The 21,326-nt window shown below is 38.7% G+C and overlaps 1 protein-coding gene across 3 annotated transcripts in view; it reads left to right on the top strand.

Annotated features, from left to right (window-relative positions):
- Nlrc4 (NLR family CARD domain containing 4) overlaps positions 1–21,326 on the top strand; it is a 39,558-nt gene that overhangs the window by 6,198 nt on the left and 12,034 nt on the right. For all 3 annotated transcript variants that reach the window (XM_076833132.2, XM_076833135.2, XM_076833134.2), the window contains exons 2-8: positions 1,917–2,034; positions 4,480–4,740; positions 6,018–8,012; positions 13,524–13,616; positions 15,076–15,246; positions 17,250–17,342; positions 18,567–18,734. In XM_076833132.2, the coding sequence (XP_076689247.1) occupies position 2,034; positions 4,480–4,740; positions 6,018–8,012; positions 13,524–13,616; positions 15,076–15,246; positions 17,250–17,342; positions 18,567–18,734 (2,782 nt within the window). In that variant the 5' untranslated portion in view covers positions 1,917–2,033. The remainder of the gene's footprint in view (positions 1–1,916; positions 2,035–4,479; positions 4,741–6,017; positions 8,013–13,523; positions 13,617–15,075; positions 15,247–17,249; positions 17,343–18,566; positions 18,735–21,326) is intronic.

Raw genomic sequence — 21,326 nt, 5'->3', positions numbered from 1 at the left:
TATGTTCCATATTTTATGATGTCATAATTTTGGAGTCTTTATTCAATTTATATGAATTTATAAAAGAGATTAGACTAATTTATGATGAAAAGAATCAGAATAATGATTGCCTCTGAAGATGTAGTAGAGATGGAATTTGGGAAGGGGTGTGAGATACTTTTTAAGGAGAGGGCAGTGTTCTATCTCATGACAGGTTTTTGAAGTGTAAGCCTTTCAAAACTCATTAAAGAGTACAGTTAAGATCTGCAAGCTACATCTCCAGACCTTCAATGTATATGTTTTTTTCTAAAACAAAAACAAAAACAAAACAGTATTGAATTCTATTTAATGATACAGATGTAGAATGTATTCATGTCGAAGCTGGGTGTGGGTCATTCTAGGCACCCAGGAGGCTGAGGCAGGAGGATCTCAAGTTTGAGGTCAGCCTTGGCAACTTAGTGAGACCCTGTATCAAAAATTAAAAAATAAAAAGGGATGGGATATATCTCAGTGGTAAAGCACCCCTGGATTTTATCCCTAGTACAAAAATAAATAAATTAAAGAATGTATTGATGTCCATAACTTATGTTGAATAAACAAAAATAAGTAAAAAGGATTGATGAATAGATAGAGGGATGGATAATTAGATTGGTATATGATAAAGTAACCATAGCCAAATAGTAATTGTAGGATCTATGTGGTGGTTATGAAATACTTTTGTATAGCTTTTAAAAATTTCATGTTATGTTTGAAATTTTTCATAGTAAAATATTAGGGAAAATATTTATGGGTTTCCAACCCAACCCCATTCTCATGCCTCAATCCCAATCATCTAGCTTCCATTTTTGCTTCTCTCCACCTAGATCGGAATTTTCTTCCCCCTTTCCTATCTGTCCAATAATGCTGTTTCTAATTCAGGATCTTTGTCTTCATCCTAAAGCATCGAGGTGTGTATGTGTGAATAGACAGCAGTGGTGGGGGGCGCAGATGGGGAGAGCAATGATAGGCCAAGCACTAGGCGTCTGGGTCTCTGCTTTTCAGTACACACTTTAAAATGTATAAGGGGCAAGAAAGAGAAAGGGAGTCGATTTCTACACTTTTTGGAAAGATGAAAGGCCAGGACTACACCAAGAAGTAGAAATATGTTTATTATCTTAAAATATCACTTTGAACATGCTTCTGGTATTGCTATTGCTCCCAATTGCCCCTAGAACAAAATACAAATGCCTCATCATGGCATACAAGTCTTTCTATGGCGTTCCTCCTTTGTACCCTCACAGCACACCTCCTCTTTCTGTTTCTTCAGTCACTCGTACTCTCTGTCTCATATGGTCGCTCATTTCCTCTATTATGCAAGCCTTCTTACCTTCCGCCACCTCCAGCCAAACCCCCTGTTCTCATCTTACTATACTTTAAGACTTGGATTATGTGCTGTCTCCTGCCTGAAAACTTCTTCCCTGGATGAGTCTAGTGCATGTCACTCTTTTTTTTTTTTTAATATTATTTTTTAGTTGTCAGTGAATCTTTATTTTATTTATTTATATGTGGTGCTCAGAATCGAACCCAGTGCTTCACCCATGCTTCACTCTTACCTGGAGCAATTGGAGAGAACTTACCCTCAGCACCATCCTTTTTGGCCTTTTACCCCTACCATCTTTTGCTATTTAATTCCAAGTCACCTTCTTAGCTTTCACCAGCATCAACTGGAAGAAACTTTGAGAAGGGCAGAGTCCCACTTGAACACAGTCTAGAGCTCTAGGTCAAGAGTGCAGACACCTGGGTTCTCCTTAGGTTTTTCTCATAAAGAGCCAATGGCTTTGAGCAAGTTTTTATTTGGCTTGGACCATCATTATCTCATCTCTAAAAAGAGGGGCATTAGCTGGATAATTGCTCCAGTCCTCTAATGTGATTGTTTCTGGTTCTGTTTTGTTTTATAGAATGAAGGATAATTTTACAGAAAGAAGAGGACGATATTGCAATCATCTTTGACAGGTCCATTTGGAAATAATATCTTCTACTAGATATAGAAAGGTAGAACACTTTTATTCAAAACAAGTAAGTGTATTACAAATTACATCTGCCTAGTTGTATAGTTGTGGAGATCAATTCATGCCTTCATCTGACTTGTTAGAGGTAGAATTCTTAACAAATTAAGAACAATAGTTCTGTTGTTTGGGCACATTCATTTATGGATATGGCAGCCTGTGAATAAAAGGTCAAACCACAGAAAGGACAGAACAAAGAGCAACTGTTGGTTCTCTGTCATCACCTATTCACTCTTACCCTTCCATCCAGATAGGAGAGCTACATGCATTAAGATCATTGGGAAGAAACAGTGTAGACCCAAGTGGTACTCAAAATTAGCTCTTTCCATTCTGATGAGAGTATGCTATCCAATGTCGGAGCCACTAGCCACATATGGCTACATGACTGTGAATTTAATTAAGTTAAAATTTAATTTTATGTCAAAATTCAATTGGACAGTCACTCTAGCCATGTTTCAAGTGTGCCTAATGGCTACTATACTAGACAGTGCTAATGGAGAACATGGTCATCATCTCAGAAAGTTCTGCTGTAAAGTGCTGGTCTAGACAAAGAGATATTCTGAAAAAAAATGAAGAATGAATGAATGAGCAAGCTTGTTTTCACTTAACTATTTTGTTAAAGAAGTGTATGATGGTCCACACTTATGGAGATATATATCATGATTAAAATAAGAGGAGTATATTTTAGTTATATGACAGTTAACAAAAACTATGTTTCTTACAGTTATATAGCATGGCTAGTGGAAACTATATCATGTAGATATATAGTCAGAGGTTAAATAGGATGAAGATATACCATGATTAGTAATAAGAATATCCTACAGTTATACGCAGGATATTTATAATGTATAGTATGTAAGGTATACTTTTTAAAATTTAAAACATTTGTATGTATATGACTTTGCTCAATATCACTAATCTTTAACATACTCTGAGAAAGTATCAGTGTCTTCATTTTACAGTTGAAGACATGGCCTCCGAAAGGCTCTCTTGTGAACATGCATCAATCTCCAGAACTTTCTGAAGCTACATGTTCTTCAGCTGTAAAATTAAGGTCACATGAGACAAAGTCATAGAGGTTATTCCAGAAGGAGGGTGCAGGAGCCAAGAGCACAGGTGAGACTCCAGAGGAAAGGGACAGGACTCTTCTAGAGGACTGGTAGACAGGGTTGGACAACATCCCAGCTGAAGTTAGCTGTGGAGATCTGCGATGTTGAGAAAGGGAAGTTGACATGGGATCCTGGCATTGGAGAGCTCGAGAGTGCATTTCAGACCAGAGAGGACTTAGGGGTTTTAGGAGAAGCATCTTTACTCACTGACCAATCAAGAAGGGTTTGAAAACCGGGAGCAACCTAGGCCAGGAAGAAAACTAGCAGACCCTGAGAGTGAAAAACCAGGAAGGTATTTCTCAGAGCTGTTATGGATACAGTGTGGTATAGTGCCTTTGAGAGACCTTGCAAAGCTGGGTGCAAAAATGATAGAGCTTTCCCAGAAACCAAGAGAAACTAGAGATTGGATAGAGTCCAAGGTTTTGCAGTGATACTCTTCAGAAAAGACCAAAGTCTGAGAGATAAAAAAGGCTGTTTCTTTGGTGACAGCAGGATAATGACTAAAAATCATAGCTAACATGTCTTGAGCTATTACTTTATCTGGGATACTGTACATGAACTCTCAAAACAACTTCATAAGTTAAATATTGTTCTCAACCCCTTGGTACAGATGAGGAATCAGTGTGGTATGCTAGAGCTGGTTCTGTTTTTATACTCTGATTGTTGAATTTTTAGGATTTTTGGCATGTGACGTGTTGTTAGCTTGAAATTGACCATGGTGGAAATACTGAATCAGCTACGGGGATTGGTAAATGCTATACATTAGACCCTCTATCTCCAGAGAGCCAATTTGTTATACATTTAGCAACACATCATTTAATAGGGTCAAAGAGGTTTAGCAACTTGCCAAGTTTACATGGTAGCAATTGTCAGAGTCTAGGTTAATTCATTATTCTAAAACCTACAGTTTTACCACTCTGACATCACTGGGGACACTTTTTAAAAAACATTTTTAATTGTAGATGGACACAATACCCTTATTTTATTTATTTACTCATGGTGTTGAGGATTGAATCCAGTACCTCACACATGCTAGGTAAGTGTTCTCCACTGAGTGACAACCCCAGCCCACTGGGGACACTTTTATATAGAGGACAAGATTACTCACCTTACTTCATCACCAATACAAAACCATTGTACTCACCAAGGACTCTGGAGTTAGGGATAAGGAGTTTTGCACAGCATTTATTGAGGGCCTGGAATTCAGGCACTTGACATTTCCATAATTCAAGATGTGTACAGTGGGAAGGGGGTGGGGAATGAGCAGTACTGAGCTCTGACATCAGATGCTGATATGCATATTTTATATAAATAAGTTAATATGTATATTCCCCTTGTCTCCTAAGTGAATTTTATAAAGGAAAATAGTCAAGACCTCATTCAAAGGATGGGCATGACTGTTACCAAGCAAATTGTGGATGATCTGTTTGGGTGGAATGTTCTGAACAGTGAAGAAGTAAGCATGATTTATTGTGAGAAGGTGGAGCAGGATGCTGCACGAGGGATCATTCACATGATTTTGAAAAAGGGCTCAGAGGCCTGCAACCTCTTTCTTAAATGTCTTGAAAAATGGAACTATCCTCTATATCAGGACTTGAATGGACAAAGTAAGTATCAGTTGCTTGCATCTATTTCTACAAATAGAATGGACCATGAGGAGGATTCCTAAGCCCACGACAGAGCTTCCCTGTTCATATTTCCTAGCAGTGAGCACTGGTTCATGCTAAGGAAAAGCTCTCATTTGATCACTTAAGATTACATGAGACACAGTTGTAGAGGATGTCCCCATAAGGAGGATGCAGAAGCCAAAATATGGAGACTGGAGGATATGGAAAATGACAACCTTCAAGACAGAGAGACCTGGGAGGAGAGAGGGAGGAAGAGGACAAATATTGATCCTTTCCCAATAAATTCTTTCCCAGTGACAATAAACCTCAAAGGAAGTAACCAAACATTAATTCTTTCCCAGTGACAACACAATGACCCCCAGAGGAAGCAGATGAACTCTGGACCCTCCATCCTTGCCCAGTAAAAATAAGTCTCTAATTTTTACAAGCTCTTTCCTGAATGCCCAAACTGACACATTCTGTTGAAGAGATTACGTCATCTCTCAGGGTAACATATAAAAACCCAGATCCCTTCTGTAAACAGGGGCCATTTGCTACTCAGAAAGCGAGCCCCTCTGATGCCTGACTCCACTGGTAAATAAAAGGCACTGCTGATCCATGAAGTCTGCTCTCATTCTGGTTACTTATCATAGTGCCAAAACTGTTTTGGTTATTTTGCTTATAGAAGCCAAATAAGTAACCCAAAAGCCAGGAAATAAATGACTTATTATCATTTCAAAGCATAGCTGGACCACAAATACACTCATAAATTCCTTGATCTACCTATGGATGAGCAGCCCAGCTGACTACCTTCTCTATGACCTAAGCACCATGGCAAAGACAGTCCAACTGACCGAGGGAGAACGACTCTGCTTTACATAAAACAGTAATTTTAATTCCTTTAAATGAGCAGCTTATGTCATGACAGGTTTTAATCAAAGTAAAGGCTAATCAACTGGAAGTTGCCCCTAATCATCACCCTCAGCCAAATCCTCCACTTTCCTTAATCCAAACACAGGCTCCAGCCATTCCAAATCAGCAGCTGCATGGATTGGTAGCAGAAAGAAAGAAATGGAAGGCAAAAGTGGGGAGGAGGGAAGAGGTGCCAGGGGAATGCAGCAGGAGTTGTGGAACTCTTTGTGCAGGCTCAGAACTGGAGAAGGACATGAAAGCCACCTATGACATCACTCAGCTTTACCCCCCTTCCTTCTCCTCACCTCCAGGGATTGAGGGCACACAGAATGGTGGCCTCTCTAACATCACCTCTTTTCTAACAGGTCTTTTTCATCAGCTATCAGAAGGAGACTTAGATGATTTGGCTCAGGATTTAAAAGATTTATACCGTACCCCCTCTTTTCTGAACTTCCATCCCCTGGGTGAAGATATTGATATTATTTTCAATTTGAAAAGGACCTTCACAGAGCCTATCCTTTGGAGGAAGGACCAACACCATCACCGTGTGGAGCAGCTGACCCTGAGTGGTCTGCTGGAGACTCTGCAGAGCCCCTGCATCATTGAAGGGGAATCGGGCAAAGGCAAGTCCACCCTGCTACAGAGAATCGCCATGCTCTGGGCCTCTGGGAAGTGTGGGGCCCTGACCAAGTTCAAATTTGTCTTCTTTCTTCGTCTAAGCAGAGCCCAGGGTGGGCTGTTTGAAACCCTGTGTGATCAGCTCGTGGATGTACCTGACACAATCAGGAAGCGCACCTTTATGGCTATGCTGCTGAAGCTAAGGCAGGGGGCTCTGTTTCTCCTTGATGGCTACAATGAATTCAAGCCTGAGAACTGCCCAGAAATAGAAGCCCTGATAAAGGAAAACCACCGCTTCAAGAACATGGTCATAGTCACCACCACCACTGAGTGCCTGAGGCACATCAGGCAGTTTGGTGCCCTGACTGTCGAGGTGGGGGATATGACAGAGGACAGTGCCCGGGTTCTCATCCGGGAAGTGCTGATTAAGGAGCTTGCTGAAGGCTTGCTGCTCCAAATTCAGAAATCCAGGTGCTTGAGGAATCTGATGAAGACCCCTCTCTTCGTGGTCATCACTTGTGCAATCCAGATGGGTGAGAGTGAGTTCCACTCTCACACACAAACCACACTGTTCTGTACCTTCTATGATCTGCTGATACATAAAAACAGGCACAAACATAAAGGCGCAGCTGCAAGTCATTTAACCCGGAGCCTAGAGCACTGTGGAGACCTGGCTCTGGAGGGGGTGTTCTCCCACAAATTTGACTTTGAGCTGGAGGACGTGTCCAGCGTGAATGAGGATGTCCTGCTGACAACTGGACTCCTCTGTAAATACACAGCTCAAAGGTTCAAGCCAAAGTATAAATTCTTCCATAAGTCCTTCCAGGAGTACGTAGCGGGACGCAGGCTCAGCAGTTTATTGATGTCTCCCAAGCCAGAGGAAGTCACCAAGGGGCAGAGTCACTTGCAGAAAATGGTTTCCATTTCAGACATTACCTCCCTGTATAGCAACCTGCTCCTGTATACATGTGGGTCCTCTGCCCAAGCCACCAGAGCTGTCATGAGGCACCTTGCTGCTGTGTATCAACATGGCAGCCTGATAGGGCTTTCCATCACCAAGAGGCCTCTCTGGAGACAGGAATCCATGCAAAGTTTGAAGAACACCACTGAGCAAGAAATTCTGAAAGCCATCAACATCAATTCCTTTGCAGAGTGTGGCATCAATTTATTCCATGAGAGTATATCTAAATCGGCCCTGAGCCAAGAATTCGAAGCTTTCTTCCGTGGTAAAAGTTTGTATATCAATTCAGAGAATATCCCTGACTACCTATTTGACTTCTTCGAACACTTGCCTAATTGTGCAAGTGCTCTGGAATTCATCAAACTGGATTTCTATGGAGGCACCTCAGGTTCACAGGACAAGGCTACAAAAGATGGAACGAGAATCCCCACAGAAGAGTCCTTGGAAACCTACATTCCCAGCCGGGCTGTGTCTTTGTTCTTCAACTGGAAACAGGAATTCAAGACTCTGGAGGTCACCCTCCGGGATTTCAGCAGGTTGAATAAACAAGATATCAAATACCTAGGAAAGATATTCAGCTCCACAGCAAGCCTCAGACTGTCTGTTAAGAGATGTGCCGGTGTGACTGGAAGCCTCAGTTCAATCCTCAGCACCTGCAAGAATATTCATTCCCTCATGATAGAAGCCAGTCCCCTCACCATAGAAGACGAACAGCACATCACATCTGTGACAAACCTGACAACTTTGAGTATTCATGACCTGCGGACTCAACAGCTGCCAGGTATTGCATACATGAGCAGTTTAAGCTATAACTCAGTCTGTCTGGGTACTCTGGAGATATTCGATATCATGTAGTTTTATTTTCAGCTTTCCAATAGTTTCTAGCAGATGTTAGGACTTAGAATGGAGGTGAGACGGCTGGGGAGAGAGGTCTATGTAGAGGGAAGAGTGTCAGGGAAGATTTCAAGAGCTGAGAAGTTTTATATATATCACAAAAAATTATATATTCTAAAATATATTTTTATCTAGTATGTATTGTTATAATAAGATATACTAATTATTAAGTATATACATATTTTTATTATTTAAAATATATGTAAAATTTACAATGTAGGCAAAGCTTGTCTTCGGCAAACCCTTCCCCCCATCAGCATCTCCATCTCTACCCAACACCCACTGTTTCCCTGCCAAGTGGCACCCTGTTCTGGGAGAAAAATCCAGCCTGTAAGTTAATCACCTTGTAGAAACTAATAACTAATTGTGTTACTAGATTCTCATCTGGAAAAGTGCAAAGTATATCTTGCCCCATTGTTACTGCAAGTATTGTTTATTTAGAAAAAAAAAAAAGATTTTAGGAGTGTATACTGGCTAACATGAAGAAATTTCAGACTACAGGTACACACATGTGGGGGCAAGGTTTCTGGGTAAAGGGGAATCTTCTTCAAATTCCAAATAATACTAGAGGTGAGCGTCTTCCCTGCCTGTGAAGAGCAACCCTGTTAACAGAGCAGGGCTGCTAGGGGTGGAGATGCGGCCAGCAGGAACCTTGTTCTGCTTCACTGTTTGTTTTCAGTCATAAGTGAGTTCCTATCCAGATCTACTTCATTTGCTACCCAAAGAGGAATTCTCTATGATGTTTAGAATCTAGAATTATTTCGTACAGATCATCTTTGCAACCTCCTACTCAATGCAGGAATTTCTTCTGTAGGATTCTGGATGTCACCTAGCCTTTATCGTCTGACCTTTTATGCCAGGAAATGACCATCTCCTCTTGGCAGTTATTCTTTTACAGTTGTCTTGCAAAGTTGACACTTTTGTGCTGAATTTGGCCTACAAGGTGTTTAGAATAAAATATATATGTGTGTGTGTGTGTGTGTGTGTGTGTGTGTATGTGTGATGTGCGTGCGCATGCATGCACATGTGTACATATATTAGCACATAGTATATTACATATACACATAATTGTATATGCTTATGGGGTATACAATGTGGCATTTCCATATGTATAAACAATGTATAATTAGATTTTAAAAATGTTTGCCAACATTTTGCTCTCAATTTGTAAAATTTAATTCATTTTGAGAGTAACATGTTCACTTGGTCCAAGGTTTAAAAGGACCTAAAATGAAAAGTCTCCTCCTGCCCATGTCTTCTAGTCATGACCACCCTCCCTGGAGGAGCTACCAGCCTTTTGAAATTGGGAGATATCACATGAAGATATAGATTTCTCATTTCTCTTCAAATTTGTTAGATTTGGCCATTGTGTGCTCATACCCTTATTGGGAACAATTGGCCAAATCCACATTATCCACTTCTGTGTTCCTTGGGCAAGACATGGGTACAGACTCCACCTGTCCTACTTTTTGTAATAACATTACCTTCCTTCCGCTTTTTTTGAAATTTTACTTGTAGTTTATGCAATAAGGTTTTCAGATATATCTTTAAACTGTGTATATAATTCCTAGATCAAAAGGGCTAGTTAGAGAATGAAATGGCATATACCACTCATAATATGCAAGGTCCCTTTGCAAAAACAGATGTAGATTGAAGAAAGGCTAATTACCAGGATAGGAAGGTATCCCCCTAGGAACTACATAAGGTTTCCAAGGTTCCTCTTCAACTGTAAGAACTGCCCTTGAATAGCATTTTTCTTAAAATTTCATGTGTTTTATTTATCAATAATAAATCACAAACCTTAAAAATTCACAACTTAGTGTTGGGGATATAGCCCAATGTTGGAATGGTTAACTAATATCCATAAGCCCCATGGACCTTGTTTGATAGCCCTAGCACTGAAAAAAAAAACTACAATTTCTATTTAATATCAAGATTTTTTTCCAAGAAAAATTTCAACTATTGTACTTGTAAATGGAAACTCAAACCAAAATATGTACTCTATCTAATGGTTCATTGAAGAATACAAAAAGCAATAGACATAGGTGCAGATGTGCATGCCTATGATTCCAGAGACTCAGGAAGTTGAGACAGGAGGATTACAACTTCAAGGTCAGCCTCAGCAATTTAGTGAGGCCCTAAGCAACTTAGTAAGACTCTATCTTAAAATAAAAACAAACAAATAAATAGGGCTTGGGATATGGCCCAATGGTTAAGTGCCTCTGGTTTCAATCCTGGCACCAAAACACAAAAAACAAAAACTTCTACTCAGATCTTGGTTGATATTATATTAAATCTACTGTGTAATTCAAGGAGAATTAACATCTTTACCATGTTGAGTCTTCTAAGCCATGAGCGTGGTTTCTCTTTGCATTTATTTAGATCTTGCTTGCTTTCTTTCATTACCATTTTATAGTATTCAGCATACAGAGGCAGCACATGTTATTATACTCAACCGTTTCATTCTTTTGGAACGATTTTTATTTAATTTTTAAATTGATTTTTTAAAAATAAATGACAGTGGAATGCATTGCAATTCTTATTGCACATACACAGCACAATTTTTAATATCTCTGGTTGTATATAAAATATGTTCACACCAATTTGTGTCTTCAAATACATGTACTTTGGATAATGATGTCCATCACATTCTACCATGTTTTGGAACCATTTTAAAAGGCATTAAAATTTTGTTTCGTTTCCAATTGTTGATTATTACTATATAGAAATACAATTAATTTTAGCATCTTCATCTTATATTTTGCACCTCTGATAATTTGCTTGTTAGTTTTATAAGGTGTTTGTTTTTGTAGATTCCTTAAAATTTTTATCATAGATAATTATCTCATCTCCAAAAACATATATATTTTTTTGCTTTCTAATCTGCATTTCTTTTATTTTATTTTCTTATTGCATTAACTAGTACCTGTAGTGCCATGTTGAATTGCAGTGGTAAGAGTGAATGAACATTCTGCCTTGTTCCTGATCTTAGGGAGAAAGCATTCAGACTTTCACAATTAAGTATAGTAACTGTAGTTTTTTTGTAGATACCTTTTTTCAAGTTGAGGAAATTTCCTTTTATAGGTTGCTAGAATCATAAATAAATATTGAATTTTGTCAGTTATGTTTTCTGCATCAATTTATATGATCATGTTATTCTCCTATGGACCATTAATATTATACAAGTTGATTATACAGGTTGATATGCAATTACTGAACCAGCCCTGCATTCCTTGTATGAAGCCTGCTTGGTAGTAGTGTAATAATATTCTTTCCATGTATTGATTGAATTCCACTTGCTATTTCATTGAGGATTTAAAAAAAATTTTGTAGTTGTAGATGGACAGAATGCCTTTATTTTATTTGTTTATTTTTATATGGTGCTGAGGATCAAACGCAGTGCCTCATGCATGCTAGGCAAGTGCTCTGCCACTGAGCTATATCCCCAGCTCTCACTGAGGATTTAAAAAATATTTTTAGTTGTAAATGAACATAATACCTTTAATTTATTTATTTTTATTTGGTGCTGAATATCAAACTGGGTGCCTCACATATGCTAGGCAAGTGTTCTGCCACTGAGCTACAACCCAAGCCCCCTCATTGAGGATTTTTGCTTCTGTGTTTTTGAGTGATATTAAAGTTTTATTTTCTTGTACTGTCTTTCTCTGGGTTTCATACTAAGTTAATGGTGGCTTCATAAAATGATTTTGGAAGCTACTCCAGAGGCTGAGGCAGGAGGATTCCAAATTTGAGACTAGCTTTAATAACCTGTCTAAAAAAAAAAAAAAGAGTTGGAAATATAGCTCAGTGCTCTAGCACCCTCCCCCCACGAGATCTTGGAAGTCTTTCCTATTTTCTGGAACTGATTGTGAACTTGGTGCTATGTCTTATTTGAATGTTTGGTAGAATTTGCAAGTGGAAGTATCTGTTTCTACAGATTCTTTCTTTCTTTTCTTTTTTTGTAGTGCTGAGGATTGAAGACAAAACCTCATGCACATTAGGTATCTGCTATATTGCTGAGCTATATCCTCAGCCACAGATTTCTTCTTTTCTTCTTCTTTTTAAATTTAAAATCACAAATTCTTTAATAATTATTATCAGACTCTTAAGATTACTAATTCCATATTAGGTGAGTTTTGGTAGTTTATGGTTTTCATGGAACTGGACCATTTAGTATATGTTATCCAATTCATATGTGTAAGTTTGCTCATATTATTCTATAACATCGTAGTGTCTGAGGTGATACACCCTTTTTCATTTCTGATATTGGTAATTTATGTCTCCTTTTATATTGTCAGTTTTGTTAGAAATTTATAAATTTTATTGACCTTTTTAAAGATCCAGCTTCATTGATTGCTTTATATTTTTTGTTTGTGATTTTATTGATATCTACTCTTATTTCCATTTTTGCTCTTTTCTCTAGTCTCTTAAGTCTAGGTTGTTGACTTGAGACCTTTTGTTATTTCCAGTTAGAAGCATTCAATGTTATAATCCTCCCTCTAAACAGAAGGTTTTATTATTTACTTATTATTTAGCTGAAGATTTTTATTATTTGTTAGATTTTATTATTTTTTATGTATTATTCAAAATATAGGGACTGGGGATGCAATGCTGTGGTAGAGTACTTGTCTAGCAAATATACACACAGAAGAGGGAGTACTGGGGATTGAACTCAGGGGCACTCGACCACTGAGCCACATCCCCAATCCTATCTTGTAATATATATAGAGACAGGGTCTCATTGAGTTGCTTAGCACTTGTGATTCTCCTGTCTCAGCTTCCCAAGCAGCTGGGATTACAAGCTTGCATCTTTCTGTCACTGGTGTCTAGTATAATTCCATTATATTTGGGAAACATGAGTATAATTAAGTACAATGCTCATCTCTCTGACACATTTCTGTGTCAATATCATGAGCATTTCTTGCCCATGGTAAAAACTAAAATATTCTGATTGGTAGTAGAAATGACAGTGATAGCGAGGTGTAGTGATACATGTCTATAATCCCAGCGGCTTGAGAGGCTGAGGCAGGATGATAGCAAGTTCAAAGCCAGTCTCAGCAATTTAGTGAGACACAAAGCAACTTAGCAAGACCCTGTCTCAAAATTTTAAAAAAGCAAAAAGAGCTGGGGATATAGCTCAGTTGGTAGAGTGCTTGCCTCATATGCACAAGGCCCTGAATTTGATCCCTAGCACCCCCCCACAACCCCCCACCCCTCACAAAAAAAAAGCACAAAGGACTAGGGATGTAGCTCAGTGGCTAAGTGTCCCTGGGTTCAATCCTGGTATCAATGAAAAAAAGAAAGAAATGACAGTAATAATAAATGACATAGTAAATAATAAATAGTTGATGTCAGATGAACATAGTCCAATCTTTATTTATTTATTTATTTTTGGCAGGTGGTCTGATTGACAGCTTGGGTAATTTGAAGAACCTTGTGAAGCTCATACTGGATAACATTAAGATGAATGAGGAAGATGCTATAAAACTAGGTCAGATTTTTGTTTTCCCTAATTGTTTTTTCCTAATTTTTAAAATGTAACTATGATACTATGAATAGTTAGCATAAGAGTCTTTGGCACTGGCTGCGTCTACATGGGGCACTGTTTTATGCACTGTGAATATACTGGTTTCCTAGACATTTCCCACACTCCCATTACAATCCTTAAGAATTTGTACACCATCTTTATTCAAACTGTACACCATCTGACTGTCACCTTTTTAGAGGAGAAAACTGCAGGATGCATTTTTAACTCCCTTCTCCCTGGATGATAGACTATTTTGTATTTAAAGTGATATAAAAAGATTTATACTGTGGTTTCATAACTAAAACTTCATAAATGAAATAAGATGCCTGAAAGAAGGTGGAACAAGAAAATTTTGGGAACACAGCAGAGTCCACAGAGATCCAGGCCCTCAAGGACAAGGGGAATTCCTGTTGAAGCAGCGTTGTCCAAATAAATGTCCCTTTTCTTCTCTCTCTCTCTCTCTCTCTCTCTCTCTCTCTCTCTCTCTCTCTCTCTCTCTCCACCTCCTTCCTCCCCACCTCCCTCCTTGAGCAGGGAAATTGCTCCCTTTTTCCTTCATCAGTGTTCTTTTTCCTTCTACTTTTTGCACAAAGATAATTCATTCTTATAATTCAAATATGGCTGACACCTCCTTACAGGATCCCTGAGAAAATTAATTAATCCAATTAAACTGTTTGCTCTATGTCTATGAATTGGACAGATCATCAAAGCTGGAAGGAGCCTGAAAAAATCCATGGGAAACTAGAATGCTTTATAGACTTGCCCAAGGTCTCATGACCTTGGACAAAAGTGGACAGTCTGATTCTGTTATTAAGAAATCAAAATCTGGGACTGGGTTTGTAGCTGAGTGGCAGAGCACTTGCCTAGTACATGTGAGGTATTGGGTTTGATCCTCAGCACCACTTAACAATAAATTTTTAAAAAAATAAAGGCATTGTGAATTATTTTAAAATAGTTATAATAAGAGTATACATTGAAATGCATTAAAATACTCCACATTTTACTACAGTTCTTCTCATGCTGCTGAGAGAATGACCTCCATAGAAAAGAATTGAATGCAGGCTGGGGTTGTGGCTCAGTGGTGGAGTCTTTGCCTAGCATGCATGAGGTGCTGGGTTCGATCCTCAGCACCACACACAAAAAAACAGCTAAATAGACAAAGGGAAGGTGTTGTGACCATCTACAAGTAAAAATATTTAAAAAGAAAGAAAAAAAAGAAAGGACTTGAATGGTTTGGGAAATTGAAAATTGAGGATTTAAAGAAAAAACTACTCTGACTCTTGAGGGAACTTGAGGCCTCTCTACAGAAAGAGCATGGAAAGGTCTGTGTGCTGTTCTTCTTTGCCTTCTTTTCAGTCCATTAATCTATGTTTAAATCAAAGTGACTTGGTATCTTAATGTATTTCCTTTCAATTTTTTGCAGCTGAAGGTCTGACAAACCTGAAAAAGATGTGTTTGTTTCGTCTGACCCACTTGTCTGACATTGGGAAGGGAATGGATTACATAGTCAAGTCTCTATCAGGCCAGCCCTGTGACCTTGAAGAAATCCAATTAGTTTCCTGTTGCCTTTCTGCAAATTCTGTGAAAACCCTAGGTAACTATTGTCTCCATGCCCTAAATGAGAACAGAGTAACAGAACGTGTGAGACTTTTATACTAATGCACACTGAATCTTACAAATGGAAATTTAATTAAAAAAAAAAAACGGGAAAGATGATAAAGATGCTTAGGTATTATCCATCCTGTTTTTAATTATTTCTCTGTGATTGGAATTAAAATTAATTATTGATGGATGATAGAAGAGAATTAGTTGAAAATGTTGTAACTGTGAGAGAAGGTGAAAAGGAATAAAATAGGAAATTGTTTGAAAAATGTTTGTTTAAAACTTACTGTAATCCTGTCATATAACTACTGCTCATTAAATACTTATATGAATGGATAAACAAATGATATAAAGTAGAGACATAGAATTTCTTTAAATCCTCTCTGGCCTTGTATACTTAACTCCATCTCAACAGGGTAATGGGTAAGTCTTTGGAGTCCCCACAAGGTATGCATAGTAACTATGGAGAAATCTTTCCATATTTCTGAATAAACTGTTCACTTCAGATGTTTTAAGCTTTCAATTTTGGAAAAAAAGGTAGTGTAACACTTTTAAAATGAGTCCATAAAACTGCTAGGAGTCTAGACAGATTACAAGAAAGCCATTTGTTTACAAATATAAGCTTACAGCTACAGAAACCCATGGTTGGGGCTGGGGGTGTTGCTCAGTGGTAAGGCACTTATATAATATATGTGAGGCCCTGGGTTCAATCTCCAGCACTTCAAAAGAAAAAACAAAGAAATCCATGGTTGGAAAAGGCTAGACAAATATTGGGAACACTGAGAAGGATGAGTGTACTCCTTTTTTTCTCTACTTGCTACTAGGAAGCAACCAGCTTAGAAGCGAAAAGAGCAAATGTATATACTCATGAAACATTGTCTAATTTTTTAAAAGGAAATAGTTCAAAGTAGTTTTGATAAGAAAACCTTTAGCTAGATTAAGCAAACATGATAAATATATGAATTAAAGAAAAGAATGCATTTCTTAGCTACAGTGATACTGATATATAATGTTTGCATGCAGAGTAGTTTTCTGTATTTTTTAATCTCAACATATTTGTCTTTGTCATTAAGATATATATTTGATAGTGAGCATAGAGTTAGTCTTACTTTTTTTTCAGTTCTGATTATCTCTGCCCTTTATTTGGAGTGTTTAGTCCATTCATACTTAATATACTTAAGTGTGGATGGATTTGCACCTGCTTCTATCCTATTTGTTTTCTTTTTTCTTTACCCTTATCCTTTTTTTTTTCTTTTGGACTTTCTAAGTTTTGTTGGACACAGTGGAACCTTCCTGTAATCCCAGCAATTTGAGAGGCTGAGACAGGAAGAACGTGAGTTTAGAGCCAGCCTCAGCAACTTAGTGAGGCCCTGAGCAACTCAGTGGGACCCTGTTTCTAAATAAAATATAAAAAGGTCTGGGGATGTGGCTCAGTGGTTAAACACTGCTGAGTTCAATCCCTGGTCCCCAAAACAAACAAAACAACAACAACAACAAAAACCTTTCTAAATTTTTATTATTAATATTACAACCATGATGTCAACAAAATCAGGTAGGCTGAGGTACACAAAAAAAAAACTCACCTATTTTGTCTTCTTCTGTTTGTCCACATGATTAAGGATACTTTGGAACTGGAAGCAACCTCACAGTGTATTTCAACCACCTCATTCTATAGATGCAGAAAATGAGGCTTACATTGAGTGGCTATTCCATGGTGACATAACAACAATATCCCATGATGCTTTTGATTTTGTGTAACCTGGAGTTCATTATTCAGAACCTAAGACCAGGAAATATCTGCCCACTTGGTCATGGCTTTGGGAATTGGCAGTTACAGTACCTATCCAGGTACTTTTGGGGATAATTAAGTTGATCAAGTCAAATGAGAGTTTGGATTGCCATCAGCAAAGAAGGCAAGGGTCAGAATTCTTCTAAGGATATTTAAAAAGGCATATATAGTTATATGAAAATCTTTTATTATATTTTGTTTTTCAGCTCAGAATCTTCATAATCTGGTCAAACTGAGCATTCTTGATTTATCAGAAAATTACCTGGGGAAGGATGGAAATGAAGCTCTACAGGAACTGAGTAAGAATGACGACTTGACCACAGTCAGATACTTGCATTTGTGTCTGGATACTTAGAAAAACACTAGCCTTGGCCCTGAGGTCTCTTGAACTCAGGGGCGACTTACTAGATGCACCTTCCTTAGGAAAATCTTTTAATCCTTATTAAATTGAGTCACTGGTTTGCACATGCTCATTGCATCTGAGGCTCCCACATGATTGTCTCTTTCAGGGATGGTAGTCTTCAAAGTTCAAGACAAATTTACTTTAAAAAGTAGTGATAAGGGCTGGGACTGTGGCTCAACGGTAGCGCACTTGCCTGGCATGTGTGAGGCACTGGGTTCGATTCTCAGAACCATGTATAAATAAATAAAATAAAGATATATCAACAACTAAGAAAATAAAATTTTAAAAAAGTAGTGGTAAGACTTTTTTTAAATAAAATAGTTTTTAGTTGTCGATGGACCTTTACTTATTTATTTATATCTGGTACCAAGAATCAAACTCGGTGCCTCACATGTGCTAGCAAGTGCTCTACCACTGAGCCACAACTCCAGCCCAAGATTTTGAAGGTATATAGTAATATGTGGTTATGATTTTAAAAAAGAAAGAACAGATACAGAGTTGTAAACCTAGCTCAGTGCACGAGTGAGGCCCTGGTTTCAATCCCCAGCATCAAGACAATAAGAATAATAAAAACCCAAACAAACAAACAAAAAACCAAAAACCCTGATGCATATGTTTGAGATTTGCTTCAAATAATGGAGAAGGCCAGGCCTGGTGGCACAGGTCTGTAATCCTAGCAGTGGGAGGCTAAGACAGGAGGATTGCAGATTCAAGGCCAACCTCAGCACTTAGCAAGACCCTGTCTCAAAATAAAAAGGGCTGGGGCTGGAAGGTGGCTCAGAGGTAAATTGCCCCTGAATTCAATCCCCAGTACCAAAAAAAAAAAAAAAAAAGAAGGATGCAGAAGGAATCAGGAATCAGGTCAGGATTAAATGAGTTTGTCCATGATTTGCCATTTGTTGAAAGTTGGATTATTTGTACGTAGTTTCATTACACTGTTTCACATCATATTTCTGTGTGTTTGAATATTTTGCATAAAATAATCACAAAACAAGTAGATAGTCATTACAGATGGAGTGGGCTGCAGAGCCACCAACTGGAAGATCCTTCCGTCCCCCACATGGCTCCATCCTTCATCGATTTTGAGATAATCTAGTTCCTGAACTGCTCTGTTTTCCAGTTGGCAGGCTGGACCTCCTCGAACAACTCACTGTGCTGATGCTGCCCTGGTGCTGGGATGTGCGAGTCAGCCTGGCCAGCCTGCTGGAGCAACTGGAGATGGCCTCCCAGCTTGTCAAGTTGGGGCTGAAAGACTGGAGACTCACAGATGCAGAGATTAGAGTTTTAGGTGGGTATGCAAGAGCCAAGAAAAAAGAGGCCAAAGAAAGTTCTTTAATTGGCTTATTTTGTTCCTTTATTCTATTTGCCTCCTTTTTTTTTTTTTTAAAGTACCAGGGATTGAACCCAGATGCACTTAACCTCTGACCTGTATCCCCAGCCCTTTGCTTCCTTTAAAAAAAAAAAAATGTGTTCAAAGAGTGTTCACACATATTAAGGAGTTGCATTGAGTTGGAAAGGATGTGTCTTTTCAGGGATGCTCTTGGGGGTGTCTAGACTTGTGGTGAGGCATTTTTTTGGTAGGGGGTCTTTTAGCATTTTACAATTCTGTAAGCACGAAGCTACCTACTTTGCCCATTCCTAAGGCTTGCTACAGACCAGAGAAGGAGATGATGTGTTTAATGAAATAAGAACTGAACTAGGCACTGATGTACCATTTGGCTTTAATATTCTAGTATCTTCTAGCCTCCATTTGTAACTAAGGGAGGGCAAAATTGCAAGTGAGGGCTGGGGATATGACTCCAGTGGCATAATGCTTCACTGGCATGTGAGGCCTTAGGTCAATTCCCAGCTCCGCAAATAATCAATAATAAATAAGTAAACTGCAAGCAAACGAATGAGTGAAAACTAACACCTAGTTAGTAGTGATTTATTCTCCAAATTTCTAAGAAAAGAATTTGTAGAATTATCATCATACCCCATTAAAGATAACCATTATTATACCTGGTTTATAAGGAAGCTTAGATATGGGGCTGGGGCTGGGGCTCAGTGGTAGAGCCCTTGCCTGGCATGTGTGAGGCACTGGGTTCAATTCTCAGCACCACATATAAATAAATAAATATCCATCAACAACTAAGAACAATTTTTTAAAAAAAATGAAGCTTAGACTTAAAAAAAGGGTTGAGCTGTGTGCAGTGGTGCATGCCTGTAATTCTAGTAGCTCAGGAAGCCTGAGACAGGAGGGTTGCAAATTCAGAGCCAGCCTCAGCAACTTAATGAGACCCTAAACAACTTAATGAGACTATGTCTCAAAATAAAAAAAAAATAAAAAGGGGCCGGGGATGTGGCTCTGTGATTAAGTGCCCCTAAGTTTAATCCCTAGTACCAAAAAAAAAAAAAAAAAAAGTGTTGAGATAGAAGAAGAGTTGAAAAAAGGAGGAGGAGAGAGCTGGAGCTGTAGCTGACACTATTCTCCTCTAGCCATTTCCTTTATCTCCCAGAGGTGTAGGGTGCTGTCTGCCAAATGCTGAAACGTGAGAGCCAAGTGTCCCCTACCTTTGGTCTAGTCAGGTGCTGGGACTGCTCTGTCTAGCCCCTGCTAAGGCTCTAGGTTGATGAAGAGGTTAGCTGCATTGATTTTGGATCAGATACACCTGGCCACCCCTTCCACTTGTTGGATATGTGACCTGCAACAGATTAAATCCTCTGAGCCCCAGTTTGCTTATCTACCAATAGAGGGCAATTATAATACCTACCCTATTAGCAATGATGTGTTAATCAGTAGTTGAGCTGATGCATGTAAACTCAGAAGATGCTCAATAAATGGTACTGTTATCATTATCCTCTGTGGACTTCCAGGGCAACAGATACTACAGTTAGCATCCTTTAAAAATCAAAAAGCTTTCTCTGCTTGCAAAATACAGTCTAGCATGCTCAGCTTTGAAGCATGAGGCCTTCCACGATGCACTCTGCCTTTACCTTCTGCCACATCCCCTACCTGCATGAAGCTTCACCTGGTGTCCTCTCAGCACTCCCCAAGTCATCTTTTTGTTCATGGATGTCCCTCACCTATATTCCCTTTAACCCGACTTACATATCTCCTCCATGGTTAAATATTTTTTCCTCTTCTGCACCCTCTTGTGAATCCTAGATGTTTCAGGCTTTTTGATTGTGATCACATTTTATCTCATGATCTAAAACGTGTGCATATACATAATCATTTTTACAAAAAGTGTTTTGCTATGTGATACAGTTATTTTCTTTTTCTATCTTATTTTCCTTTTTAAAAGACCAATTGCAACCCATTACAATTTTTCTAATGCTTTTCTAAAGGAGGGAATACCTTGCAGCTTGGAGAAAAAGAAAAACAAAACAAAACAAATACTTCCCTAATCCATGCGTATCCAAGATGCCAGCCTAGACCCAGGGCTTCTGTTTCCAGTGGTCACTTCAGGCTCTGTTTCTGCTCCTGTGTGTCTCTCAATGTAGGTCGTCTTGCTTCCTGCAGCGGTTCCCCTCCCTCTTCTCCAAGTGACCCAGATGGGGAGAACAGCCACTTGTGCTTTATTCTATAAGAGTCCCTAATATACTCATGGGGGTAGCAGATTTACTGAATGCTTGTGGGTGGCGTGATAGGATAGCTCTAAATAGCCTGTTACTCACATTTAATATTGGCCCTTCTCCACTCTCAAAAAGATGCCTGATTATTTCTGCCAATTCAGGCTCCAGCTGCTGGTCGATGACCTTGTCCTCTTTCTATCTTCATCTCTTCCAATCCTCTAGCAATTCTGAAAAGAATTCCTTTCATTCCATTCTTCTGCTGCTGGGCTCTACAAACATCAGGGACAACAGATTTATTTCCCACTTTATGAATCATGGCATT

This window comes from Callospermophilus lateralis, chromosome 14 (genome assembly GCF_048772815.1).
Source record: "Callospermophilus lateralis isolate mCalLat2 chromosome 14, mCalLat2.hap1, whole genome shotgun sequence".
Lineage (NCBI taxonomy): Eukaryota > Metazoa > Chordata > Mammalia > Rodentia > Sciuridae > Callospermophilus > Callospermophilus lateralis.
The sequence above is the reverse complement of the archived record's forward strand: the minus strand, read 5'-3'. Positions and strand labels throughout refer to the sequence as shown.